Source organism: Miniopterus schreibersii, assembly GCF_964146895.1.
Source record: "Miniopterus schreibersii genome assembly, chromosome: 4".
Lineage (NCBI taxonomy): Eukaryota > Metazoa > Chordata > Mammalia > Chiroptera > Miniopteridae > Miniopterus > Miniopterus schreibersii.
This window is the reverse complement of record NC_138105.1, coordinates 24895278-24920573: the sequence shown is the minus strand read 5'-3', so window position 1 is coordinate 24920573 and position 25296 is coordinate 24895278. Positions and strand designations below refer to the sequence as shown.

Sequence of the window (25296 nt, the reverse complement as noted above, 5' to 3'; positions counted from 1 at the left end):
AGAACTGAGTCATCCCTGCCAGCCTCTCCTTTGGGATAGTTAACGGGTCCGGTGTGAAATAATCCCTGTAACTCTTATATGGACGGGCTGTGTCAGGGGCGGCTCGCCAGGGTGAGACCCGGGCCAGTCCCAGTTTCCCCGTCCGCCCGGGGGAGGGGGGAGGGGGAGGTGAGGGGGGGCGGTATTTTTAATCCTGTAATCGAGCCCCGCTGCCCGCCCGCCAACGCTTCCCCTCCCCCGGCTCTGCGCCCGGCCGGCGAGCTTGGCTGTGACCCCGCGGCCGCGAGTCTGCCGCCTGCGGAAACCGAGCCAGGGCTCCCGGGGCTGGAACTTCGGGCCGAGCCGCAGGTGCCGGCGGCGGCCGGGCCCGCCTACCTGCCGTCACGCGGGGCCCGAGCCCCGCCCCCGGGCGCCGCGCCGAGGGCTGCGGGGCGGGCCTTGCCGCCCTGCCCCAGAACCCTCCTCGGCCTCGCCCTCTATGTAAGCCCCGAGGCTGTGGCGGGGCCGCGGCGGCGGCGGGAGCTCGCGAGCCTGCTCAGTCGGCGGCTGTCACCCGGTCGGCCCGCCGCTCCGTCGCGCGGCGGAGGCCCGGCGCGCACGCGCACACGCCCCCGCTCCCCCCTCGGCGTGCTTCCGCGTCCCACGACCCCGCGCGGCGCGCGGCGGGCAGCCGAAGGTGGCATGCGGGACTACGACGAGGTGACCGCCTTCCTGGGAGAGTGGGGGCGCTTCCAGCGCCTCATCTTCTTCCTGCTCAGCGCCAGCATCATCCCCAACGGCTTCAATGGCATGTCCGCCGTGTTCCTGACGGCGACCCCGGAGCACCGCTGCCGGGTGCCGGACACCGTGAACCTGAGCCGCGCCTGGCGCAACCACAGCGTCCCGCGGAGGCTGCAGGACGGCCGCGAGGTGCCTCACAACTGCCGGCGCTACCGGCTCGCGGCGATCGCCAACTTCTCGGCGCTCGGGCTGGAGCCGGGGCGCGACGTGGATCTGGAGCAGCTGGAGCAGGAGAGCTGCCTGGATGGCTGGGAGTTCAGCCAGGACGTCTACCTGTCCACCATCGTGACCGAGGTGGGTGCCAGCCCCGCGCCTGGGCCGAGCACCAGGGTATGGGGAGGACCTTCGCAGTCTTTGAGCTCACACTCTCCACCCAGGGCAAGGTGCATGCTGATGTCACTCCCATTCCCCCAGCACACTACACACTGGTGATGGTCATCCATCCTCCAGCCAGGTGGCTCGGGAACGTTTGCGTGGTGACTTCCAGCCGGAGATACCCTCTCACAGCAGGGTGTCAAGCTGGCCATCTATCCTGATGGCCACCTTGGAGAGGGAGCTAAGAAGGCCCTGGTGGCCCTGGCGAGGTGCTCTAAGGCCCTGAGTGGTCAAAGACTTCCTCTAGTTGGGGTGAGAGTGTTGAGGAGCAGATCCAGGGTTTGGGTCAAGGGACTGTCACACCGTTTTTCTGCCAGCCTCTTGGCATCTGTTCAGAGAGGAAGGAAATACTCCCTTTCTTTCCTGAACTTCTAAAGTCAAGGGAAGCATGTGTATAAAACTGTTTCTTGCTCCTTTTTCCAGTTACTCCTTCCTCACCCACCCTCACCCCAAAGTGACAGTCTGATCATGCCTTTTAAGGAATTGTTTACTTTCTACTCATAGTTCGTTATCAACCTGTTAGGATCCATGCATCTGAAGATCTGTTCAGGGTGACTTGTTGACCTGAAATGTTGTCACAAAGCATACAACCTTAGTTCATAAGTGGGGAGAAACCTTCCTCATTCCCCAGCCCCTTAGATTTTTGTTTTGGGTGGCTTTGTCTATCTCCTGGTGTCGACCCCCTAGTCATGAGAGCAGGATGTATGACATAATGTAAATGGATGAGTGTGCTTTGCATCTTACTAAGACACTGGAGTCTCAGCAGAACTAAACAAGCAGGGCAGTGAAAGAGCCCTCCTTGATAGGCACCAGGGCATCCAGGTTCCCCGAGTGTCAGGATCAGGGGTTTACAGGTTAGGGAAGGCTTCCTGGAAAAGGAGGCCTCTCAGTGCGTCTGGGGTGTTCAGCTCAGCAGAGGCGAAGTCTGGAACAGCAAGAAACAACCTAGAAGGAAGGCAGAGTTCAGAGGGAGGGAGCTGAAGGGGATCCCCACTGGGATCTCACAGATAGTGACATCATTCTAGTATCCTGAGGTGTTGACAAAAGAAGTACTGAATGGAGGTAGCTGGCTGTGTTTTATGGCCCAAGATTCCACGGAGGGAGAATCAAAACTTCCTGTCATGGCAAATCCTTAGTCGTAGCTTCACAAGCAATTCTGTCACCTTTCTGGAGGCCAGTGAGAGTAGTGAAAGCAGACTGTCTCACTGGTCGCAGGCAGAGGCCACAGAGGGAAGCCATACTCCATGACACAGGGGTTCCTGCAAATTTTGCTTTTAGCTGCTCATGGAAGGGACAAATCAGAAGAAGCTCATGGCATCTCTGGGTTTTACCCTGACCCCTAGGATTCCTGACTTACTCTCATCATCTGTTCTTGCTCCGCTGCCTTCATCCTGCCCTCGGCTGAGAGTGGTGGTGCTACTAATGAGCTCCTCCTGCCAGAAGGGTCCTTACCTTAAGTTGCTGGCAATGTCAGCTTTTCCGTTTTTATATTTAGCCTATTTATTTTACTGTCTTAGCAGTTTCATAAGAGCTGTGTGCCCTTTCACCTACTGACAGGTTGTCAGTCTTTGCTGGGAGGCCAGATTAATACCTTACTTAGCCCCTTGTTTGGGGATGCTGGAATGCCTGACTTGACATTCCGGGCTGCTTGTTCCTCTCAGGTGAACAGTCACTGTTAGAAGCTCTTCCATTAACATTCTGTCTCCATAGCCCAGACTGCAGCCAGAAAATTTCCTTTAGAAACTTCTAGCTCTTGCACCCATGAGTTGGAGTCTGTTCCGCCAAGGCCTGGCAGTCCTCTTTGTCCCCTTGCCTTCTGCCTGTCTCCGCTTCCCAGAAACCCCCTACCCCAGCCCTTGGCAGGACTCTGACTTACTCCCTGTTGTCCTAGAAAGCCTCTTTCTCTGGACCAGCTTTTCTACCAGCCTTATTTCATACATAGGTAGTCTCGTAAGATAGGAGAGCCCCCACTGTTACCCACAAGCCCACATCACCTGAAGGAAAGGCCACATAGACCGGGAGCGGCTGGGGGCTGGGCCGACTCTGGGGTGGAGAGTCGGGAGAGACCTGGAGCTTGCACCTCCCTGCTGTGCCCTTGCTGACTTCTCTGACTCAAGGGGAGTGCAGGTCCTCATCCCTGCCTTTGTAGTGCATGGCAAGTCAAAGAAGCTCCCCGCTGGGTCCCTGAGGCCCCCTGTGCACATGCAGTCACAGCAGACCTATGTGGCCCTGAGTGATCAGATTGAGCCCCTCTCTAGCTGGTTGAGAACCCACACTCTGGGTCAAAGTTCTGACAGTTGCAACAGGGAAGGGGCTGAGGAAGCAAAGAAAATGTATTCTAGAGATCGAAGTTCAGGTTTCTTCTGGGCTTTGGGCAACCGAGCCCAAAGGATACTATGATGTTGAAGGTTCACAGCCTTTTTTTCATCTGTTCACTCACCCACCTATGCACCAAACAGCTACTGAGCATCACCTCTGCAGGGCACTGCCAGGCATTGTAGAGGTTATGATAGCAGACACTTCTCCTTGCCCTGACAGCCTTGGGGCAAGGATCTGTCAATAATTGCAGCAGGAAGCAGAATGAAATATGTATAGGAATACTTGACATTCAGTAACAAGTGTTTCTTACCTGTGTATTTGCCTACTGAAGCAGTCAGGCTAGGTGCAATTCAGGGAAGAGCTCCTGCCCTATGGGCACAGACCCTATGTCTGTTCCCTTCTAGCCTACTCACAGATAAGAACATCTAGTTCCAGGTAAGAACATTTAGAATCTATTTTCTATAACCAATAAGCAGCACCAGTTACATACTACATACAAGAGACACACTTCTCTTTCTTAAAAATGTTAACAACTGTATTGAGGTATAAATGACATAAAATAAACTGTATGTGACTAAGTGTGCAGTATGAAAAGCTTTGATGGATATGAAAGGCACATTTCTTACCAGGAAGGATAGCAAGTCTAGGCCCCTTGCCAGAATCGTTCCCAGATTTTTCAGGTTGGGTTCTCAGACATTTCCCTTTCACAGCTCGCCTAGCTGAGGGGTCACGATGCTAGACTCATGACCTGAATCTTAAACCCACGCCTTTAGTTCTAACATTGATACCTGTTATCATCAGCCAGTACAGCCCATCCAATGCTCCAAGTGGAAGCATCAATGAGCTTGTCTGGAACTGCTTTAGTCATGGCTGGGGAGTGAGGAGCTCAGTGTAGGAGCACTAGATTCCTTTGTAAGCACAAGGCCAGGACACATAGCCTGTATGCTATGGCCTCTCATCCCACCCATCCTAAGGAGGATTCAAGCCAGTTCCTAGAGTTCACTGCAGTCCATTTAGTGGGTGACAGGTGATTGGCTAGGTGGGACCTAGTCCATGCCTTCCCCTGTGTTCATTTTTTGAGACCAATTATCTGTCCTGACCCTATACACAGGCCCCCCATGTGACTAGTAGGAAATGTTAGCCCATGTTTGCTTTTGGAAGGCCCAAAGCCAGGTCCTGAGAATTGTCAAGAATTATTAGTGGTGGGTTGAGAGCCCAGCTACTCCAGGCAGTTACACACTTGCCCAGGGCAAGGACAGGTTGGACCAAGTGGCAGGGGTGAAGCTATGGGAGCCGAAGACATAATCTGGGAACTTGTCCCAACATGAGCACTAGTCACCTTGTCTCCTTGCCAGCCCAGATTTTTCTAAAACCCTATATTGAGAAACCTGACATGAGTTGGGGAGACAAACACCCCAAGCCCCTGTGGATTTCTAGTCTAGTTCAGCTATATTAGTCCCCAACCCTCATGAGAGACCTGGTGAGAAACAGCTACTAAGTCTTTATTCATTTTTTCATCTCTGTTGCTACAAGAGTAATGTGTACTAGCTGGGAATAGATCCTATCACACTCAAGAGCAGCAATAGCCATGATCTGGCCCCTGAAGCTCTGCCTAACACCCTCCCTAATACCCAGAGGCCAGCACCCGAGTCCCTCATCTCTGACTCCTGTGCCACTTCCGTCCTTACTTGAGCAGCCATGTCTGGATGGGGGTATCTGGGTGCTGGCACCACTGAGGCTGCAGAGGTAGTAAGGTTGCCATAGCCCGGCATTCAGGCCTTAGTGTTTCAAAATTCTGGCTTCCTGCTAGTCTTGACTTCCTCTAGATACAGGAATTGGAGACACCCAATTCTTCCCTGGGGTGGGGCCACCACCCCGTTCTCAGTCCATCCAAAGTGCCAGAGTGGAGAGCCAGCTGTGTGGCTAAGCCATCCTTATCAGCTGCAGGGATTTTTATGGCAGCCCTCAGGCTGTGTGCACACATTGCGCAGCAGGGCAGAGAAGCAGACTTGTTTTCCCTCTGTCACTTAGCCTAGAAGAGATTCTTTGTTCTTGGGAGCCACATACTCCCCCTGCTTCTCTTGTTGCTGGGGAGCCTGCATACTCCATGGAGGGCAGGCCAGTAGCCTGGCACCAGACAAGCAGGGGTCTACATTCCCTGGCAGGTGGCCTGCTTGGTTACTGCAGAGCGCCATCTCTCTGTTCTGGGAAACATTTTTCTGGGAACCACCAAGCTTCCTGTCTTGGCTTTTCTTCCTCCTTTTGACTCCTTGTTAGGCTGGAGTGGCCTCACATCTGCGTGTTCAGCTGCTTCCCCAAGCCCGCAGACCACTTTTCATGGTAACCATAGATGAAACTACTATTGGGTGCTGGGAAACTCAAACCACGTAGCCTGTTCCCTACCCCAATCCCTGTATTACAATGAGGAGGGGAATCTTATCTGAGGTTGGATAACCAGTTAACAGTAGACTAGAAGCTAAAGCCCAGTTTCTTGACCTCCATCTCAGAGCTCTTAGCTGTAATCAGGCCTAGTGTTAATGCAGCATCAGGGATCCCAGCTCTAAATATCCCCAGAAGGTCCCAGAAATCATCAGCCCAGGGTGAGGGACTGAGCAGAGCTGAAGGAACAGATCCAGACAGTGCATCTCAGGTCCCCTCTGGCCACATTCCTTGCTGGATACCTTGACCCTTAGAGCTCCAGAGCCCTGCTCCAGAAGCACTTCTGTGCCATCCTGCCAATGACTCCAACCTCACTGAAAGGGTGTCCTGCCCATCTACAGCCCTGGGCCCTGCCCAGGTTCTTCAAAGTGACTATGAGAGGCCTCGCCTTCTCCTGGATTAGAACATGGGCAGAGTATTTGCTCCATGCCTCTCCCTTCTTCAAATTAGAAGCAAAACAATGGGGCTAAAAGCTATGAAAAACTGGACAGGGAGGGAGCCCAGTCTCCATGTGAGGGAGAGCCTGCTCCCTGCCTTGCTGCCCAGATCAGCCATTGCTGCCTAAACAAAAGAACTTTCACCCACGTGGTCATGTAAACAGAGTGCAGGAATGCAGGATGTTTTGATTTAATTTTCCAAGAAAGCTTATATTTAAAACATTTTTAATAGAAGTGAGTAATCTCCTTGCTCCTCTTACAGTGGAACCTGGTGTGTGAGGACGACTGGAAGGCGCCGCTGACAGTGTCCTTGTTTTTCGTGGGTGTGTTGGTGGGCTCCTTCGTTTCGGGGCAGCTCTCAGACAGGTAAGGTGGATGTCTATCTCCTGCAGTTGCTGGAGACCCCAGCACTGAGCAAGGAGTATGTATGTGCCTGGCTCATGACTTCAACTGGTAGTGTTCTTTCAGTCCACAGCCTTGCATTTTAAAAGAAAGGGAATCCCAGTCTACAGTACAGATGCCACACCAAATAAAGAGAGCCAACAACCTCCTCTCCCTAATTCTTCCAAACAAAACAACCTGAGCTGAGTGTACCCATGCTGAATCAACTGGATTTGACCAGGAAATATGCCATGATTCACTTTGGCACCAGCCTGACTGGCCCTCCTTAGGTGAGCATGACTCTTTCAAGTCCCCAAGCGTGGGAGAGGTGGACAGCACACACACGCACGCACACTGTATTGTAGATCTTAAGGCGTACCATGGATGGCCGTTGCCATATTCCCAAAGCCACCACTCTCTCTGCAAGGTAAGAGGAGATCTCAGTAGCCAGTAGTGATGTGGTAGGCAGAACTCGTGTCCACTGGACTGATGCCCCTAAGCTAAGAGGCCTGTGGTTATGGCACTTACTTCACAACAAGCAGGAAATGTGCTGCTAGATGAAGGATCTGGGGAATCTGTTTTTTACCCATAAACAGTTTATTAATGGAATTCCAAGGCTGTTAACTCACAGTTCATTCTTGACTTAGGGAGTTCATGTACTCTTGAAATTATAGGCAAAATTTTAGAGATTGTATGTGAGCATTTTTCTGGAGAGAGGTCTGGAGTTTCTGTGAAGTTCTCAGAGGGGTCTGTTATATTGCAATCTCCCTATCCCGGAGCTTCGGGGTCTGTAAGAAGAAGAGTGGCCTACAGCTAGGTCCTTGGCCACACTGTGTCACCCAATGGAGAGGAGTCCCAGCGTTGTCCCAGCTGATTGGGGTCTCTAATAGAGAAGCTGAAGAGGAGAATGTCATATTACATAAGAACAAAGCCACTTTACCCTGTAGCAGATTCAGGGTGTTGATTTGGTATGTTTACATGTATGGGTTATTGTCTTTACCTGAGAAGCCTTTCCTCATGAGAAGTATGTGCATTTCTCACTAGATTTGTCTTTTCCAGAATATCATCTAGCGATTTAAAAGAAAGGGACAAACTCCTGTAGTCACCAGTGAGCAGTAAGGGTTAAGTAGGCCATGGCCACTAACAAGCCATAGACACTTGCCCTTTTGGGGGAAAGGCCTGTGCTTCCCCAGATCCTTCATCTAGCAGCAAGCATCAGCCAATTACTGATATTTATTTAACAAACACATAGCACCTAATATGTGCCTGACACTTTTATAAGCACTGTACAGATTAAACAATAATAATAATTTAATCTTCATAACCCTATGAAGTAGAAAGTATTAGTAGTAGTATTCTACAGATGGGGAAAATGAAACCTAGAGAACTTAAATGACTTCTCTCAGAGTCACATAGCTGGTAGGTGGCAGAGCTAGGATTTGGGCCCAGGGAGTCTTGACCCTCTGTGTTGTGTAGACTACCATTCTAGGGCCGTGCTCTTCTAGAACTTGCCTTCTAGCAAGGCAGAATGCATTAAATGACTAATTGAGGGGAGAGCTTGTTATCCTTGGCACCAGTAAGTGATACCAAGGAGAAGTGCAGATGCTAAGAGATTCTGACAGAGGCGGCGAGGAGAGGCTGCCCCAAGAAGGTGAAGCATGTGCTGTGAGTTGGTAGATGAATTGAAGTTAGCCAGCTAAGGGGGTGGAGAGAGGAAAAAGCATTCTGGGTGCAGAGAACAGAATGAACTTAAGTCTAGACTCAAGAAAAGGCATAGCATACATTAGGAACTGGAAAAAAGTCCTCTGGTGGAGGTATGGAGAGTGGTTAGAGATGAGCAGAGAGGCAAGCAGAGCCCCAGGCAGAAGAGCAGGTGAGCTTAGCAGATGATAGTCAGGAGCTTGGGTTTTAGTCATAGAGCATTGGGGAGCCATTGGGAATGTTTTAAAGCAAGACTGTGACATATCAGATTTGCAATTTTTAAAAGATTATGTGATAACTTTGTGGAGAAAGGATTTAAAGGGGAAGCAAGAGGGATTGTGGAGAGACTAATTAAGAGGTTATCACAATAATTTATGCAGAAAATGGTGATGGCTTGGACTAGACTGCGGGTGGTATAAATGGAGAGGAGTGATAGGAGGTAAAACCAACAGGATTTGGCTATGGGCTGGATGCAGAAAATGAGAGAAAGGTTTCTGGCCTACACAACCAGGTAGAAGACAGTGCCCTTCTCTAAGATGAAGAGCTTGGGAAGAGGGGAAGACAGTGAGTTCATTTTGAGCATACAGAATTTGGGGTGATTATGAGAATCCTAAGTAGAGGAATTGAGTATGCAGTTGGATGTATGGATATGGTGCTCCATGAGAGGTTTGGGCTGGAGAAGCACATTTGGTAATAGAACCCTCATCACAGCCCCTGTCATGGATGTGATTGCCTGGGGAGAGTGTAGAGTGCAAAGAGAGGGTGCATGGGACTGAGCTTAGAGGCCTCCAAGTGGGAAATGCCCTCTCTCAGGGTTGAGTGGCAGCTGAGACTCAGAGGAATTAGTTTGATGTGGAAAACAAGGAGGAGGTACCCCAAGATCAGAGTTGAGAGTCAGTGCATTTTTCTGGGTCTACTGTGTCATGGGTTCGGTAGGTCTTTGTGGGCGAGCCTAAGAGCCCGATGACCATGTAACACCCTGATTACCTGAGGAAAGTCTTTCCAAAGGATCTCCCAAGGAAACAGAAACAAAACTAATGAGTATGTTAAAGACTACGTTCGTCTTTAGAAGTATTAGTACAGCGTTTATCAAAACTGTAAAAAAATTTTTGTCAGCAGACTTCCTTTAAGTAGGATCATTTGAGTCCAGTAAATTAAATAACTACAAGTATGCCGTTCTGGCAGAAGCCCCAGCCTTCAGCTCCCAGAGCCACCCCTCAGGCTCACCTGCAAACCCAAGGAAGGCCCAGGGCTCTATGGGGGGCACAGTTTCTCTTACTACTTCTAAGTACACCAGTTCACAACCTAAATCAAACAACATTACCCAAGAGCAATAAATTCATTACCTCAACTTGTCTAGGATACCAATAGCAACTTTTTATGTAGGACAAAGGTTTAACTTTCATTCTAACATATGAATAAGGCGGAAGTCCAAGAGCAATAAGATAATCCTGGATTTTCAGTCTTTTGTCTGACACTGAGTTACCCTTATGTGCATGAATTAAGAGAGGTACAGCCCTGGGAAGAAGCAGGCTGGTATTTCCTGGTTTTGTAGGCATGTATATGTTTGACGTTTTATTGACATACTTTAAAAGTGAGTGCTTCTTGCCCCAGTCCCAGACTGCCAAGGGCCTGGTGCTATGTCAGGATTGCCTGGGTCTTTCTCTTTCCCACCATCCCAGGGAGCCCTTGGGAGTGAAGGCAGGGGTAGAGGTTATAGCTCGGCCTGCAGTAAGGGGCTGCCCTTGGATGGCATGTAGGGTGCTCTGTAACAAGAAAACGCCAGCGAAGGGTGGAGGGTGACAAAATTTCCTTCTAGACCAGGGTTTCTCCCCACTTTGATACTATTGACATTTTGAGCCAGAGATTCTTTGTTGTGGGGGGCTATCCTGGGCATTTTAGGATGTCTAGAACATCTCTGGCCTCTGTCTACTATATGCCAGTAGCACCAACCCCCCCCCCCCAATACACACACACACACACAAACAAAAACAACCCCATTGCAGTAAGTAGAAGCACAGACTCTTCATCATGGCTGCAAGGCCTGTGTAGTGTGGGTCCTGCCCACCTCTGTAGTCTCCTGGTAAACAGCTGGCTCCAGCCACACTGGCCCCTCATGTCTGTCATGCTCCATCCACCCACAGTTGTGTGTGCTCCTCTCAGTCTGAAGCATTCCCCACCCGCTCCCATGGCCTTCCTTGACCCCACAGGCCAACTTGGGGTCCGTGGTTTACATTACCGTGGTTGTTTATGCCTTTCCTTCAGAGCGCCTATCAGAAAATGCAAAATTAAAGGTGTTCTCATGTGATTAATGTTGGTCTCCTTGCTATACTGTGAATATCATTGAAAGCTTGGTCCCTCTCCCTGCTTACCCTTGTCAAAAAGTGCTTTTTAAAAAAATATGTTTGTATTGATTTCAGAGAGAGGAAGGGAGAGGGAGAGAGAGAGAGAGAAACATCAATGATGAGAGAGAATCATGGATCAGCTGCCTCCAGCACGCCCCCTACTGGGGATCGAGCTGGAAGCCTGGGCATGTGCCCTGACTGGAAATCTAACTGTGACCTCCTGGCTCATGACACTCAACCACTGAGCAACACCGGCTGGGCAACAAGCACTTTTCTTTAGGGCCTCATCTCAGTGTCCCATCATCAGGGAGACCTTCTCTGAATGCTTGTGTCCCCAGCCCCTGCCCCCAGTCCACGGTAGGTTCCTTCGTTGTATCCCTTTGGACCTGGGTGCTGATCCTTCAGTGCACTTGCCTTAGTGTATAACTGTACTTTCAGTGATGGGATTGTTTGATTAAAATATGGTCACTGCCCGGTCGGGTGGCTCAGTTGGTTGAGCATCATCCTGTGCACCAAAAAGGTTGCAGATTCGATTCCGGTCAGAGCACATACCTAGGTTTCAGGTTCAATCCCCAGTCGGGACGCATACAAGAGGCAACCCATCGATGTTTCTCTCACATCAATGTTTCTCTCTCTCCCTTCCTCTCTCTCTAAAATTAATGAAAAAAATATCCTACGGTGAGGATTTTAAAAAATGTGATCACTGTCTGTCTCACTACCTATAGACTGTAATCTCCTTGAGGGCAGAAGCAGCGTCCTTTTTTATTCAGATATATCCCTGGTGCCTAGTATATAATAGATGTTCAAATAAACATTTATTGAATGGAAATGAGTGTCAGCCTGCACTGACCAGACTCAAGCTGAATCTGATGGGTTCAATGAACTAGGTTGACTTGTTCCTCCCATTTGTGGCACTGTATTTATTTATTTAATCCTCACCTGAGGATTTTTCCCCCACTGCTTTTTAGAGAGAGTGAAAGGAGTAGAGAGAGAGAAACATTGATATGAGAGAGGCACATCGATTGGTTGCTTCCCTCATGCACCCTGACCAGGGCCAGGGAGTGAGCCTGCAACCAAGATTGGCTAGAATCGAACCTGGGACTTTTCAATCTGCAGGCCGACGCTCTAACCACTGAGCCAAACCAGCCAGGGCTGTGGCACTGTCTTTAAAACTAACGAACCACACAAACAACAAAAAAAAACATTTTAATTTTCAAATGAACACAGATACAAAAAAACACACATAACAGATGTTTGGCTTGATGAATTATTCCAGGGAAATAACCTCATAACTTCCACCAATTTAAGAAGTAGAACTTTACTGGTCACCAAGAAGCCCTGCTCATGTGTCCTTCCCCCATAAGTAACCACTAGCCTGACTTTTATAATAATCACTTCCTTATGGATCTTTAGTCTACTTTAGTCTAGGAACTCTCCCTCCATCCTTTCCTTCATCTTATAGTTGGTTTTTGAAGAACCCTGGGCTGTTCCACCTCTGGAATTTCCCAGACTGGATTTGGCTGATTGCATATTCATGGTGCAGTTCAGTATATTCCTCTTTTCTCTGCATTTCTTGCAAATTCGCAGCTAGATCTAGAGACTTGATCAGATTCAAGTTCTGTCCCTTTGGCAAGACTAGAGGAGTCATGCAGTGTTCAGTTGTCTATGATGTGAACACCCGTTAAAACATAATATCTGTTTATTGATTGGGAGTTGTAAAATGGTGATATTCTAATTTGATTACTTCCTTTTCATTTAATAGTTGGAATACTTTTATAAAATGATCCTTCCCTACATCTATGATTGGTTACTATTCACATAGTTTACCTAGGAAAGTCAGGACAAATGTTTCTTTCCCTTTATTTACCAGTTTTCTTTTATAAATAAACTGTTTCTCCATCAGCCTCCAAAGTAAACTGGCTCTTTTTAAAAAATGCATTATGAATGAATGGTTCTAAGCATAATAAATGTGTTGCAGTCCTTTGTAATCATTGTCATAATTGTGGTACTGCCTTTTGGGCCACCCTGGTGCCCAGGCTGCATAATGGTCCTGGGTAGGGGCGGGGGGAGGGTGGCAGCACAGGGACTGCGAGACTGGTACCGTAGCAGCTCTCTCCATGACCCCTCCCTGAATGGTCCTGGGAAGAGCCCCTCTTGGTGGAGCCCCTTCCTACCACCTTCTCCCAGCTGGTTCTGTCACTCACTTTCCTTCCCAGGTTTGGTCGGAAGAACGTGCTGTTTGTGACCATGGCCATGCAGACAGGCTTCAGCTTCCTGCAGATCTTCTCCAAGAACTTCGAGATGTTTGCTGTGCTGTTTTTCCTTGTAGGCATGGGCCAGATCTCCAACTATGTGGCAGCATTTGTCCTGGGTATGGCCATCAGGTTGGAGTTGAGTACTCAATCCTGTGTTTCACCATCATCTCACCACCCACTTTCTATAGACAGCAGTGATGTCCTTCAAGAGGAAATGGTCTCTAGCAACACCAACCAAGGCTTCTTGGAGAACCCAGTTTGTAGGCAGGGAATCTGTGTCCACCAGTTACTCAGCCTTGGGTCCCCAGCAGCACAATAGCCGAAATGCTGCATTCCGTTTCTTTTCTGGACTCTGAGGTGTGGCTTCTTGGTCTTATTAGTACTTGATGGCCATTTTACTATAATTCACCCAAGATCCTCCATCAAAAAAAGGGGGAGGCCTGCCACTGCCCAGGGCTGAGGTAGCTACAGAAAGAGGGAGGTATGGCATGAGGAACAAGGGCGAAGGAAGAAAACCGCCTCTTCTGCAAAAGATTGTGGCCAGTGAAGTTGACTGGCAAGAATGAATTGATAGGTTGGGCTTTAGTCATGTGACCTTTGGGTTTTAATTCAGAATTCACATTGCAGGGCTTTTGCCTGTTCTCACTGAAAAGTTACCAGTCTCACTATTGGGAGGAATCTAACTTGAGCTTATTGGTCTTTGGGTTCCTTGGTTTGCATTGTGGAAAGGATTGTTTCTTTCTCTTCATATTTAACAGAATATTTTTCCTTAAAGGATAGCAGCATGTGCAGCCTTAGCAATGACTTCCCCTTTAATGAATTCTGCCTCGTGTGAGGATTAAATTTTGAGGCCTAATGTGGCATCTTTAGCATATGGCTTCAGGAAGTGATAAAATTTTCAGAAGAGGACTGTCACTGAGGGGCCCCCAGCAGATGGTCAGACTGGGCTGGATTCAGAGTCCCATCCCTCACGAGGGCTTAGAAACTTAGAGATGAATTATCTGGCTGCTTTCTTGTCTTTATGTTGACAATTGTAAAAGAGAAGATTAATAAGGAAATAGCTTAAATTAAAATGCTAACATGACTCCTCCCTTGTTTTGAACAGGAACAGAAATTCTTGGCAAGTCAGTGCGTATTATATTCTCTACGTTAGGAGTGTGCATATTTTACGCAGTCGGCTACATGCTGCTGCCACTGTTTGGTTACTTCATCAGAGACTGGCGGATGCTGCAGCTGGCGCTGACGGTGCCGGGGCTGCTGTGCGCGGCGCTCTGGTGGTGAGTGTGGCGCTATGCCCAGGGGTGAACACCAACAGGATATCTTCTGTTTGCCTTCACTAGGGGGCAGCAGCAACCCACAAATCCCTATTTGGGCTCCCAGAGACAGGAAGTGTAAATTATTTATAAGTTGCTTCAGAATGTTTTCTCCGCACTCAGAAAAGCCAAAGACAAAACAAAATCCCAAGACCTCAACAGACTTGTTCTTAGCCCTGTGCTGGGTTGCTCAGAGTTCAGGGAGAGGAAGCAGCAGCATCTGCGAGGCGATGGAGTCCTCCACGACCTCCAGGAAGTTATCAGGCCACAGGACTAGACAGTTCAGGACCTGCTTCTGGCTGTGTGTTGCCACTGAGGCCTCATGACACAGGCATTGGGAGACGAGGAAAAGCAATGGAAGCAAGAGTTCCAAGGCAGGCTACACAGAGGAAACCAGCCTCCAACACAGAGGAGTTGGGCAGGCAGAGAGGAGGCCATTCCTTACCCAGGGAGGAACACAGAAGAGGGGCTGAGGTGGGAATCGCCCTCACAGATGGGGATGGCAAGAGCACTGCCCCACGTGTTGCACATTTCAGAGCCTAGTGGGAGAGGTTACAGAGCACAGCATGGGTCCTGACCCTGACCGAAGGGCAGGGGCTACCTGGTGAGGTAGAAGATAAGATCCACATAGTCTCAGAGCACCTGGATGCCTTAATAAGTATAGTTAGAGAGTCTGACAAGTCAATTGGGTGATTCTAGTGGAGATGAGGAAAAGCTAGAGGCTAAGAGGCCAGTACAGAAACTTCTACGGATGCCAGAGACAAGCAAGGGAGTACAGGTGAGCAAGGGTGTGGACTGGACTGAGCCTACAGCAGAAGCCAGGCTTCGAGAGCCCATCTTGCCTGGTCTTCTTAGTGTCCAGCAGGTGGCACCACTGCTCCTCAGAAATGGAGGTGGCCAGCCAATGGAGAAATCCCATCAGGGTGAGCAGGCCCCTCCAAATTTTGTGCACTCCATTGTACTCAAAAGCTCCCACTTTAGATCATTACTGGGTGTGGCATGGACCATCTCTTTGCTTTTGGCTTGGAAACACCAAATATTCCCCAAACCTAGCTCTGGTTCTGAGACCCCCCACCTGGACTCTATTTTACACCTGGTCTCTTGGGCAGGCATGCCTCAGTGAGATTGCTCCTTGTACTTCAGGTTCATCCCTGAGTCCCCCCGATGGCTCATCTCTCAGGGGCGATTTAAAGAGGCAGAGGTGATCATCCATAGGGCTGCCAAAATCAATGGGATTGTTGCACCCTCAACCATCTTTGAACCAAGTGAGGTAAGCACTGCGTGGGAGCTGGTGGGATGTCTCAGTGGCCATGGATTGAGGGTAGTACTACAAACGCCAGAAGTTCTCTCTTCACATGCGAGCCTAGCCCTCTCCCTGCCCAGAAGTGGAGAATGTGGTGCCAACTGCCTAAATTTCTTCACCTTTCCTGTGGAATTTAGGTTTTCATACTTTATACACTCCTTTTCTAGGCAATCATATAGTCTTACCATTATTACTTTTAATAATAAGAGCGCTTTTTTTTTTTAATATGTCTTTATTGATTTCAGAAAGAGGAAGGGAGAGGGAGAGAGAGAGAGAAACATCAGTGATGAGAGAGTCATTGATCGGCTTCCTCCTGCACACTCCATACTGGGGATCGAGCCCGCAGCCCAGGCATGTGCCCTGACCAGGAATCGAACCACGAGCTCCTGGATCATAGGTCAGTGCTCAACTGCTGAGCCACGGCAGCCGGGCTAATAAGAGCTTTTTATGAGTAATAGGCCTGTCACAAAGTTGGCGTTTTGGGAAATCGATGTTTCTCATACCTTAGGTAGTTTCCAATTGTAAAAAAAAATAGTTCATTATACAAAATAATGAAACAAACATAGATGTGGAGTTAGAGGTGTTCAGTCTCCTCCTGCCCACTAGTGGTTGGTTGTTGCGTGACCTTGGAGCCAGATCCTTTTTGATGTCCAGCCTTTCGCCCTACCCCACCCCTGCCTGCGAGCCCATTCTCACGCCATGAATAACCTCCTGGATCTGCCTGATTCCTGGGCCTTGCTTCCACCCTCTCTGCGGCAGGCAGTTCTCTTCAGTCTCATGACAATGAGAAGAGGTCAGACATAATTGCTGGCTGAGACAGTTCTGGAATGTGTGTCTAATCTGACAGGAAAATAGGGGATTGGCTGTGAGAACAGGCACTGGCAAGTCATGCTGAAGTGTGTGCGGAAGGCATGTTAGAGACACTTGGGACTCAGCATGCACACCAGGGTCTTGGGAAAGAGCCCAGTGATATGCAGCAGAGAAGCCACTGGCCACCACCAGGCCTGCCAGCCTCACAGTTAACTGGCGGCCAAGCAACCATTTCGGAAAGGGCTCTGATGCACAAAGGTCAGGGCGGGAGTAGATGGCAGAGAGGGCTTTTAATAGAAGTAGCATTGGTGGCTTTTCAGTGAGGGGTCAATCTGGGTAAACCCATAGTCCCACTGGCATCCTTGAGGAAATGAGGCTATTTCAGAGGATCCATTAAGTCTAAAGTTGACCTTTTGTTGAACTGCTAACTCTGGAAAAACAAGCTCCAAAGCTGGGTTTGCTTAAGAAAGAAACAGCAGTGTGTTTAGACGTGTGGTTTATTAATGTCCTTGGCTATGCTGAATTTCATAGGAAGTTACTCTGGGTGAAGCTGAGGTCAATTTTCCTGTTTTTCTATCTGAAATTTTTTTGTTTTTGGAAGTAGACCAGTAACTACATGGTACGAAGACTCAAAACACTAATTCTTTTAAAATAGCAGATCAGTAAACTACACAGCCAGTTTCTTTCTCTGACCCAGAGGGCAGGGATCCAGCCTTGGGACGCAATGCTCAGAGGCCTCCCTGGAGTGTGGCCGCTGTCAGGGCGGTGCTCTGAAGGAGCCATCAGCGGGCCTCGCCTTGGCTGTGTCCCCTCAGGGACTGGTCACCTATTTTTTCTCCTCAGTCTTGATCACTAGTTTGTTACTGACAAGGCCTGGGGAAGCCTTGCGCTGCCCAAGTGCAGTCCCTGTACTTGCTCTTCTTTTCAAGAAAGAAACAAAACACTCCCCAACTCAGAGACGCAGTAAGCTAAGATTCCAGGGTTTCGGGTATGCTATTGGATCTCTGAGTGTCCCACCTTCTCTCCCTCCTATACCCTTGTCATTTCGTTCCTGCAGCTACAAGACCTAAGTTCCCAGAAGCAGCAGTCCCACAGCATCCTGGATCTGTTCCGAACCCGGAATATACGAATGGTCACCATCATGTCCATAATTCTGTGGTGCGTAAGTGAGACCTGTTTGAGGCTTCCATGCAAAGCCTCTGGTAGTGGCTGTCATGCCTCTCATTGGCAGATGTGGCTTAGACCAAAACCAAAAAGGGATGTGTCTTGCCATCAAAGAAATGGGCATGTCACAATTCTTGATGGACTCTCAGAAAAGGAGAATGAAAACTGCTGTGGGGACTTTTGGGGGAAATATGGGACCGTTGGGGATCCCTCCAGGTCCTTGCTTACTCTGGGTCCCAGTTTAGTTGTTCCTGTTCCCTGTGCCCTGTGCCTCAGACAGTGGCTGAGGAAAGACAGGTAAGACCTTCAAGAAGGCTCTAAGTGAAGACACCATGTTCTTTCAGTTCCAGAGGCTGCTAGGAGTCTGTGTGGAAGCAGGATCCCTCCTTCTGGGATGTTTGAAGACTGTCCTGGAAGCAGGGCCACGGCCTCGATGTCCCCATCAGGTTCCTTCTAACGAGGCATTTCACCAAGTGTGTCAGGAAGGGAATTCAGTTGCCAGAGAGGGAACACATCCGAGCCCCGGAGAGCATTTGCTCAGTGGCCGGACACTGGGGGTTAGAGGCCACCACCTGATCCTGCTGGGTGAGGAAGGCAGACTTCACCTCAGAGTCCTTATTACCAGAGCCAGCCAGTCAGCCAGTCTTGTGGCAGCCAGCCATTTTGCTCCCTAGAGATAATGAGTCACCCATTTCCGAGAAATAGCCCAGGATCCCTCGGGGCAGTGCCCTGCCCAGGGTGGGCCTCAGACAGGGCCAGCATTCAGCCTGTGCCACAGACTTGCCAGTCTCCCGCCCTGACTCACCCAGGCTCTCCTGCTCTGGATTTCCCAGGAACTCCCACACGTGCCCCTTTCTGATTGTACCAGCTGTGGTTTCAGCCTGCACATGAGTCCAGTCTAACCCATAAAGGTCCAGCCTGACAGAGAATGCCTACTGGGGGTAGGGACCAGGCCAGGGACACTGGGGTGGAGGTGTGGGGCATGTAGATGAGAGATGATGTGGCCCCGCCAGCTGCCTCCGACCAGCCTCTTCCTGGCTGGTTGCCACAGAGGGCCTGCTCTGGCTCTTTCTCCAAATGTTTTACTTCATTTGATCATATTCCTCCAGTCCTCTCCCACCCCACGTGCTGTCTGCTTCCTAGCTCACTCCCCAGCTCCTCTACTTGCCGGGTTTGGGGAGGTCCAAAGAGTCGGGAAGTCGGCTTTGTGAGAGCTTCAGCTTAGGGTTCCTAAAGTCAACAGGCATTTTGGAGTTAGATTTCTTTCTTTTTTTCAGACCAAGTAAATCTGTCTGAATTTTATGTCTTTTTGCTATTTGGGATGCTCTGAAAGTGTTCTGACCAGGAGCTTACACTGGGCCAGAGACTTGGTTCAATCCGCTGCCCTCCCCTAAGGACTGTTTTGACTTTCCTGCTGCTCCTCCAGCTTTCTTCTGCATCCTGTTTCAGGATGACCATATCAGTGGGCTATTTTGGGCTCTCCCTGGACACTCCTAACTTGCATGGCGACGCCTATGTGAACTGCTTCCTATCGGCAGTGGTTGAAGTCCCAGCCTATGTGATGGCCTGGCTGCTGCTGCAGCACGTGCCCCGGCGCTATTCCATGGCCATGGCCCTCTTCCTGGGCGGCAGTGTCCTCCTGTTCGTGCAGCTCGTGCCCCCAGGTAGGGACGATGTGTGTCTGTGGTCTGGGGTCTTCTCTGAGTTACTCAGTCCCTACCAGGCTGTCTCCCCCAGTTAATTAAGAGAATAAAATAATGCCATCACAGCTCACCTGCATATCTTCGTTCTTGGCAAAAAAATCAAGAGAAAGTGTCTCCTGAGACTAGACCCTCCTCATGGCCTGGGCTCGGGGGGAGTGGGCGGAGCAACCAGGTGGGGCTGGTGGCTATGTTACCCTCCACCCAAGTTGGTGTGTGCATATTTGTTTTTGTCTTCAGAGGAAGGGGGAGGAAAGACAGCCATCCCCGTTACACTTTAACTGGCCCTTAGTCATTTATTCGACAGGTAGCTAGGGAGTTCCTGGGTGGGGACTGTGCTCGGGCCAGTGACGCAGGAGTAAACAAGTCGGGCAGAGCCCCAGGCCTTCCTGCAGCTCACACTCCAGTTGAGAAGACAGGCAACAAACAAGGAAATAAAGGCTTAATACAGTGCAGACTGTGTTACCTTTACAAGAAAGGACTGTGGAGAGCTAGCTGATATAGGGTGGTCACGGACAGTGTCCCTGGAGAGGGGCAGTTGAGAGAAACGTAGATGAAGTGATGGAGAAAGCCATGAAAGAGTCTAAGAACAGAGCACTGCAGGCCAAAGAAACCGCAGACAGAGACCCTGAGGGGAGAACAAGCCTGGCAGGTTTGAGGAGAGAGAGCGAGCTGGAAAGAGATGAAGAGAGGGAGAAGGGAGGGGCCTGGTTACCGAGTGGGTCTCATAGGCCATTAGTAGGATTTGATTTTTAAAACTGTCTTGGTATCCCACAGATCAGGGAGACAGCCCTTTGGACAATTCATAGAACAGTTCATGGACTCACTATGGTACCTAGAGTTGTCAGTGTACCCATGGATTTGGGTGCCTCTGGGGGTCGTTTGTGGGTCCCTGAGGCTGGCAACACTGCACAGGAACAGCCTCACTGTGGCATGGCAGGGGAGCCCAGGAATGTGTGTACAAGTTCACACCTGAGCTCAGGGCGACCCAAAGGCCACTCACAACATCTACTCATTGGCACGGCAAGCAGGGTAGGTGGGAGGATTGTTTCTGAGGGTGTGTGAGTCTATGAATTATTGAGGTCTGAGTGAGCTTCCCACTCATCCACAAGCCAGTGGTTAAGTCCACAGTGCCTGCAGCGATGCCAGCAGACCCCTCGACAGGCCCGTGTTTAATGACTTCTGGCCTGGAAAGCAGGCTGGTTGGGAATATTGAGGGGCTCACTCTGGTGGTCGTCAGGCTGAGGGGAAGAGTGTGTGCTCACATAGCTGCAGGTCCCAGCCTCCTCGCAGTAGTAACAATTTGAAGGGACCTCTTGGCTATAGCCCCTTATCACACAATAGTAAGTTATAGAAACTGCCTGCCCCACAAAAAGGGAGAAAGTATGTTTGTTTCAGGCCAAAAAAAAAAAAAAAAATCAACAACAAAAAATCCCAGAACTCTCAACAGCAGTGTGCCTTGGGTTGGTGCCTTCTCCTACTTTCTTCCCTTTGCCTCTCCAGACTTGTATTATTTGTCCACCGTCCTGGTGATGGTGGGCAAGTTTGGAGTCACTGCTGCATTTTCCATGGTCTACGTGTACACAGCTGAGCTGTACCCCACAGTGGTCAGAAATATGGGCGTGGGAGTCAGCTCCATGGCATCCCGCCTGGGCAGCATCCTGTCCCCCTACTTCATTTACCTTGGTAAGTCCCATGGGCCAAGGGCACACAGGAGCCATGGGGCGGGAGCACTGGTGAGCTTTAATGTGAGCTGGAGATAGCTTGATAACAGGAAAACATGCACACACAGCAGATGGGATCCATCTAATCTTGGATCTGTGCCTGGAGAAGCTTCTTGACCAGGTGGGTGTGCTGTGGAGAGGCACTCCCCTGTAAATGGAAAACACCCTACAGACTGACTGGAAATTGATGAGAAAAGGGGGAGTTTTGTTCTTGGTTTAGCCGCCCATCAGAGGTGAATTCCCATATCCTAAGAAACTACAGGGTGGCTTAGGGAGCCAGTGTATTTAATTGAAGAAATCTCTTCTTGGAATCAGAATTTAAAAGGAACGGGAAGAGGGAAAGATGTCCATTCAAGAGGGCTGATTAACTGAGAATTTTTGTGACTTGGAACATGTGGCACCAAGGTTTAATCCTGTATGAAGATGCACCTTGTGCCATTTTTCTGTAGCAGGGCACCATTTTCTCTCCCTCAAAATCATTTTCTCTTGGCAGCTGCTTTCCCCTGCACATACCTCACTGGCACATATTTAGGGAGGGGTGCACCCACCTTGAGATCATCTAGAATGGTTGGTGAACATGCGTAGATCTGACAAGCAAAAACATCTTGCTTGGCCTGTAGGCACACTGAATGGGTTATAACATATCTGGAGAGGTGGAGGAGCTATTCCCGTACCTGGGCGAGTGTCTTGAGTTTCTTAGAAACCCAGCATTGGGAAATAGGAGTAATAATCATCACGGCTCCACTCCCTTCCCCTGCACCGTAAGACACTGCTGGGCCTCTGGGCATGTCGGTGCCAACTCTGGGTTCTGAGACCTGTCTAGGTGTGAGACTCAATTTTGGCAGCACAGACTGAGGCTGAGAGGGCAGGTGATCCCCTTTACAGAGTCCTGGGAGCACAAAGGGATAGAGGGAGACCAGGTCTAATTGCACCCCCGGCTTGGGGCTCTGTCTGCTTCGCCCTAGGTGCCTACGACCGCTTCCTGCCCTACATTCTCATGGGAAGTTTGACCATCCTGACAGCCATCCTCACCTTGTTCCTCCCAGAGAGCTTTGGCATCCCCCTCCCAGACACCATTGACCAGATGCTAAGGGTCAAAGGGTAAGGAGGCCTCTTTGTTCACCATGTCAACACACTGGGTCTGGGCCAGGCAGAGAGTGCCCCACAAAGTCTCACCAGCGCCGTGGACTAGTTTAGCCATCAGAGGGTTAGAAGTGATTACATTCTGTCCTCTCTGGTCTGACCCACATCACCATGTCACCATGTCCACCTGCACAGCAACAGCAACTCTGGGACAGTACAGAGACTAGGAGAAACCTTTCAGAATCTGCCGGGGGAATTTTTTCCCTTTAGTGAGATATCCTCAGTTCTAGGTTTGGTTTATTTGTTTTGACACTGGACGTGTTTTTAAGATTTGCTACTAACATTTGTCTTGTTTTTATAGAATAAAATACAGGCAAACTCCAAGCCACACAAGGATGTTAAAAGATGGTGAAGAAAGCCCCACAGTCCTTAAAAGCACAGCCTTCTAACAACCTTGAGGGAGTGAGAAAGCGAAGAGGAAAGACTGGGTCTTATCAGAAATGGTTTGTGTAGACGCTGAGTCCTTCGGTGACAAAGGTCTTTGCTGCTCATTCTGTTGACCCTTTGTCTGCCTTGCTCGTGGATGGGCACCTGACTCAGAGGCTGCGTGTGGTCCTAGAGCTAGAGTGCCACCTTCCCTCCAGCGACACCGTGGCTACGGACAGACAACTTTAGAGAAATCCCAATACAGTGATGGACAGGGCACTTCCTAAGAAGTGAACTAGAACCATTGGGATTTGGAAGACTTTGAGAGGCATCTGCTAAATTTACATTTTAATTTTAGACTTCCTGAAAAGGCCCTCAATAAAACTGGAGGCCTAAATTCCATCCCCTAAATCTTTTCTCCCTTTCCCTTTAATGGTGCACTTTAGAGGAAATCATTTCAGCCCTGGCTGGTGAGCTCAGTGGTTAGTGCCGGCCCATGCACTGATGGGTCTTGCGTTCCATTCCTGGTCAAGGGCATGTACCTGGGTTGCAGGTTCTATCCCCAGCCCCATTTGGGGTGTGTGCAGGAAGCAACCAATCGTTGTGTCTCTCTCAAATCCATGTTCCTCTCTCTTTCCCCCTCCCTCCCTCTTCCACGTTCTCTAAAAATCAATGGAAAAAATATCCTCGGGTAAGGATGACAAAACAAACAAAATCATTTCACAGGGAATTTGATTTCTCACACTTTCTCAGTTACAAAGGTTATTAACTGGGTGTTGCTCCCCCAGGGCAGGAGAGCCCAAGTGTGGGGAAGCCTGCAGGTAATCAACGTGGCGGGGACTGAGCAGGTACAGAACACAGGCAAGTGCATTGCGAGCTCTTGGACTACTCAGTGTGACTCCTGGGTAGACTTGTTTACATCTGATCAAAGCACTGGGCTTGTACAGGCCCATAACAAATGCATCCTTGAACCTACTATTCTTGTTTTCATGCCATGTGAATCAAACCTCCTAGCTATTATGATGTCTGTGTTTGGTTTGAAGGAAGTGTATCAGTGAGAAAGAAAGATGAACAAACTTGTCTCTTCTCTTAAAACTATAATGTGGATTCTGTTTGTGTGTTGTTAGTTGTTTATTTGTGGTTATGTCTTTTTCTCCTTAAGTTATTTGCCCTTCAGAATAGACTTAGGAAGGGCTGGTTCCATAGCCTCCTAGTTTGTGTCTTTTTTTTTTTTAACCCAGACTCTGTGGCAATGGTCTGCACTTGCCACTTGTGCAGGCTTTACCGTTTAGCCACTAGCATGTCTCAGAGTGCCAAAACTGACATCACTGGTTTCCTTTTGTGATGCCAAAACATGGGGAAAATTACAAAGAAAGCTAAATCACGTTCAGTCTTTCGGAGTTGCTCGCTTCGGTCATGTGACACTGGGAGGTATTTTGTGTTCAGTGTAATTGTCTTCTCTTTTCTGATTGTTACTGTGGTATTCCTGCAACATATGCTTCACCTGGTTAAAAAACACATTTTTGGGAAAGCTACTGAAGTGCCTTGGGAAATGAAGATGTTTTAATAAATAAAATGATTTTTTAAATAATAGCAACTGCCCACAACCTTTATTTCCACAATTTGGGGAGCATGCCACACCATCACCTGACTTTCCTGTGTCACCTCGGGCTAATTTTAGCAGTGGTTTGTGATTAGCCTCTAGAGCTGAGACTTAATCCTTGTGTGCTAGAAACTTTCACTCTATTAATTGACTGTTGACTGAGACAGGCTTCTTATACAAATGTCTTAGCCTGGGTTCCCCTAAAAGCAGAGCCTGAGACCAGCACTCCTGTGCGGTTAGATGGTTTATTTGGGAACAAGATTCCAGGGAGCAGGAATAGAGGACGGGGGAGGAAACGGGGAAGGAGCAAGACCCAGCACAGGGATGTATTATCAGGTTGGCCAGCACCAAGGGCACCGCTCCATCCAGCCAGAACATCTGAGGAGCCTTATGAAATATATCTCAAAATTATCTGCACACAGATGAAAGGGAAAGCATTTATGTATTGGCCTCCATTTCCCATTCATCAAAGGCAGCCCCATAGATGTCAGCTCCTAACATTTCCAGGTTGCACATGCTTAAGTCCCAAACAGGTTCTGTCCCCTGGGTAGAAAGCAAGAGGTAATATGCAGAAGGCCCGAGGTGAGGCTCTGTCAGACTGCACCACAGTGGTCAAAGCTGCTGTGCACTGGTCACTGCAACTGGCTAGAGTGAGGGGGCGCTGAGAGGGTTGGGGTTGGACATGGTGCACACGCACACGCACACACACATAACGTGTCACAGGGCAATCTGGGCTAGAATGTGTAGGTAGATCTGGGTAAAAAGTGCCGGTGTTGGGTCGATAACTCAGAAGGCATGAAGCATAACAAAACAAGCAGCATCAAACTCAGGCGGGAAGGAAGGAAGCTCATCTCTAACACTGTTGGCTTTTCCACTCTCAGACCCAATCGCCTGCGGGGTTCCTGATTAACTGGCTACACAGTGGCTCCAGAATATGAATTACAGCCCTGCCTGCCCTTTCTCCTGTTGCATGAATGAAGAGTTTCTGAGTTTTCTTTCTTATTCTCAGTGTTACTAATTCCAGTATTTGTGGCCTTCTGGGAGAAAAAATTATAATTGCCTGAATGCTTAGAGCTCTTACCATGGGAACAATAACCTGTCACTATTCCCCATGCTGAGCCAAGTATCTGGAAACCCA

At 49.3% G+C, this 25296-nt stretch overlaps 1 protein-coding gene across 3 annotated transcripts; it reads left to right on the top strand.

Annotated features, from left to right (window-relative positions):
• The first annotated feature begins 407 nt into the window (after nt 1-407).
• Nucleotides 408-24147, top strand: SLC22A5 (solute carrier family 22 member 5). Of its 3 annotated transcripts, none has more exons than XM_081136355.1 (10): nt 408-1074; nt 6613-6716; nt 12994-13148; nt 14138-14309; nt 15489-15615; nt 17516-17616; nt 19072-19286; nt 20826-21008; nt 22012-22147; nt 22491-24147. In XM_081136355.1, the coding sequence occupies exons 1-10, from the start codon at nt 682-684 to the stop codon at nt 22576-22578; spliced, it is 1674 nt and encodes a 557-aa protein (XP_080992481.1). In that variant the 5' UTR covers nt 408-681; the 3' UTR covers nt 22579-24147. The 3 variants fall into 3 exon arrangements, with proteins under 3 accessions (XP_080992481.1, XP_080992482.1, XP_080992483.1); XM_081136357.1 differs by having other exon boundaries at nt 507-1074; nt 12994-13167; XM_081136356.1 differs by lacking the exon at nt 14138-14309 and having other exon boundaries at nt 428-1074; nt 12994-13167.
• Nucleotides 24148-25296: the final 1149 nt, after the last annotated feature.

Coding starts and splice junctions, on each gene's coding strand:
- SLC22A5 (XM_081136355.1), top strand. CDS start 682: ATGCGGGACTACGACGAGGTGACCGCCTTCCTGGGAGAGTGGGGGCGC. Junction 19,287..20,825: donor CGTGCAGCTCGTGCCCCCAG/GTAGGGACGATG, acceptor TTGCCTCTCCAG/ACTTGTATTATTTGTCCACC. Junction 21,009..22,011: donor CCCCTACTTCATTTACCTTG/GTAAGTCCCATG, acceptor GCTTCGCCCTAG/GTGCCTACGACCGCTTCCTG.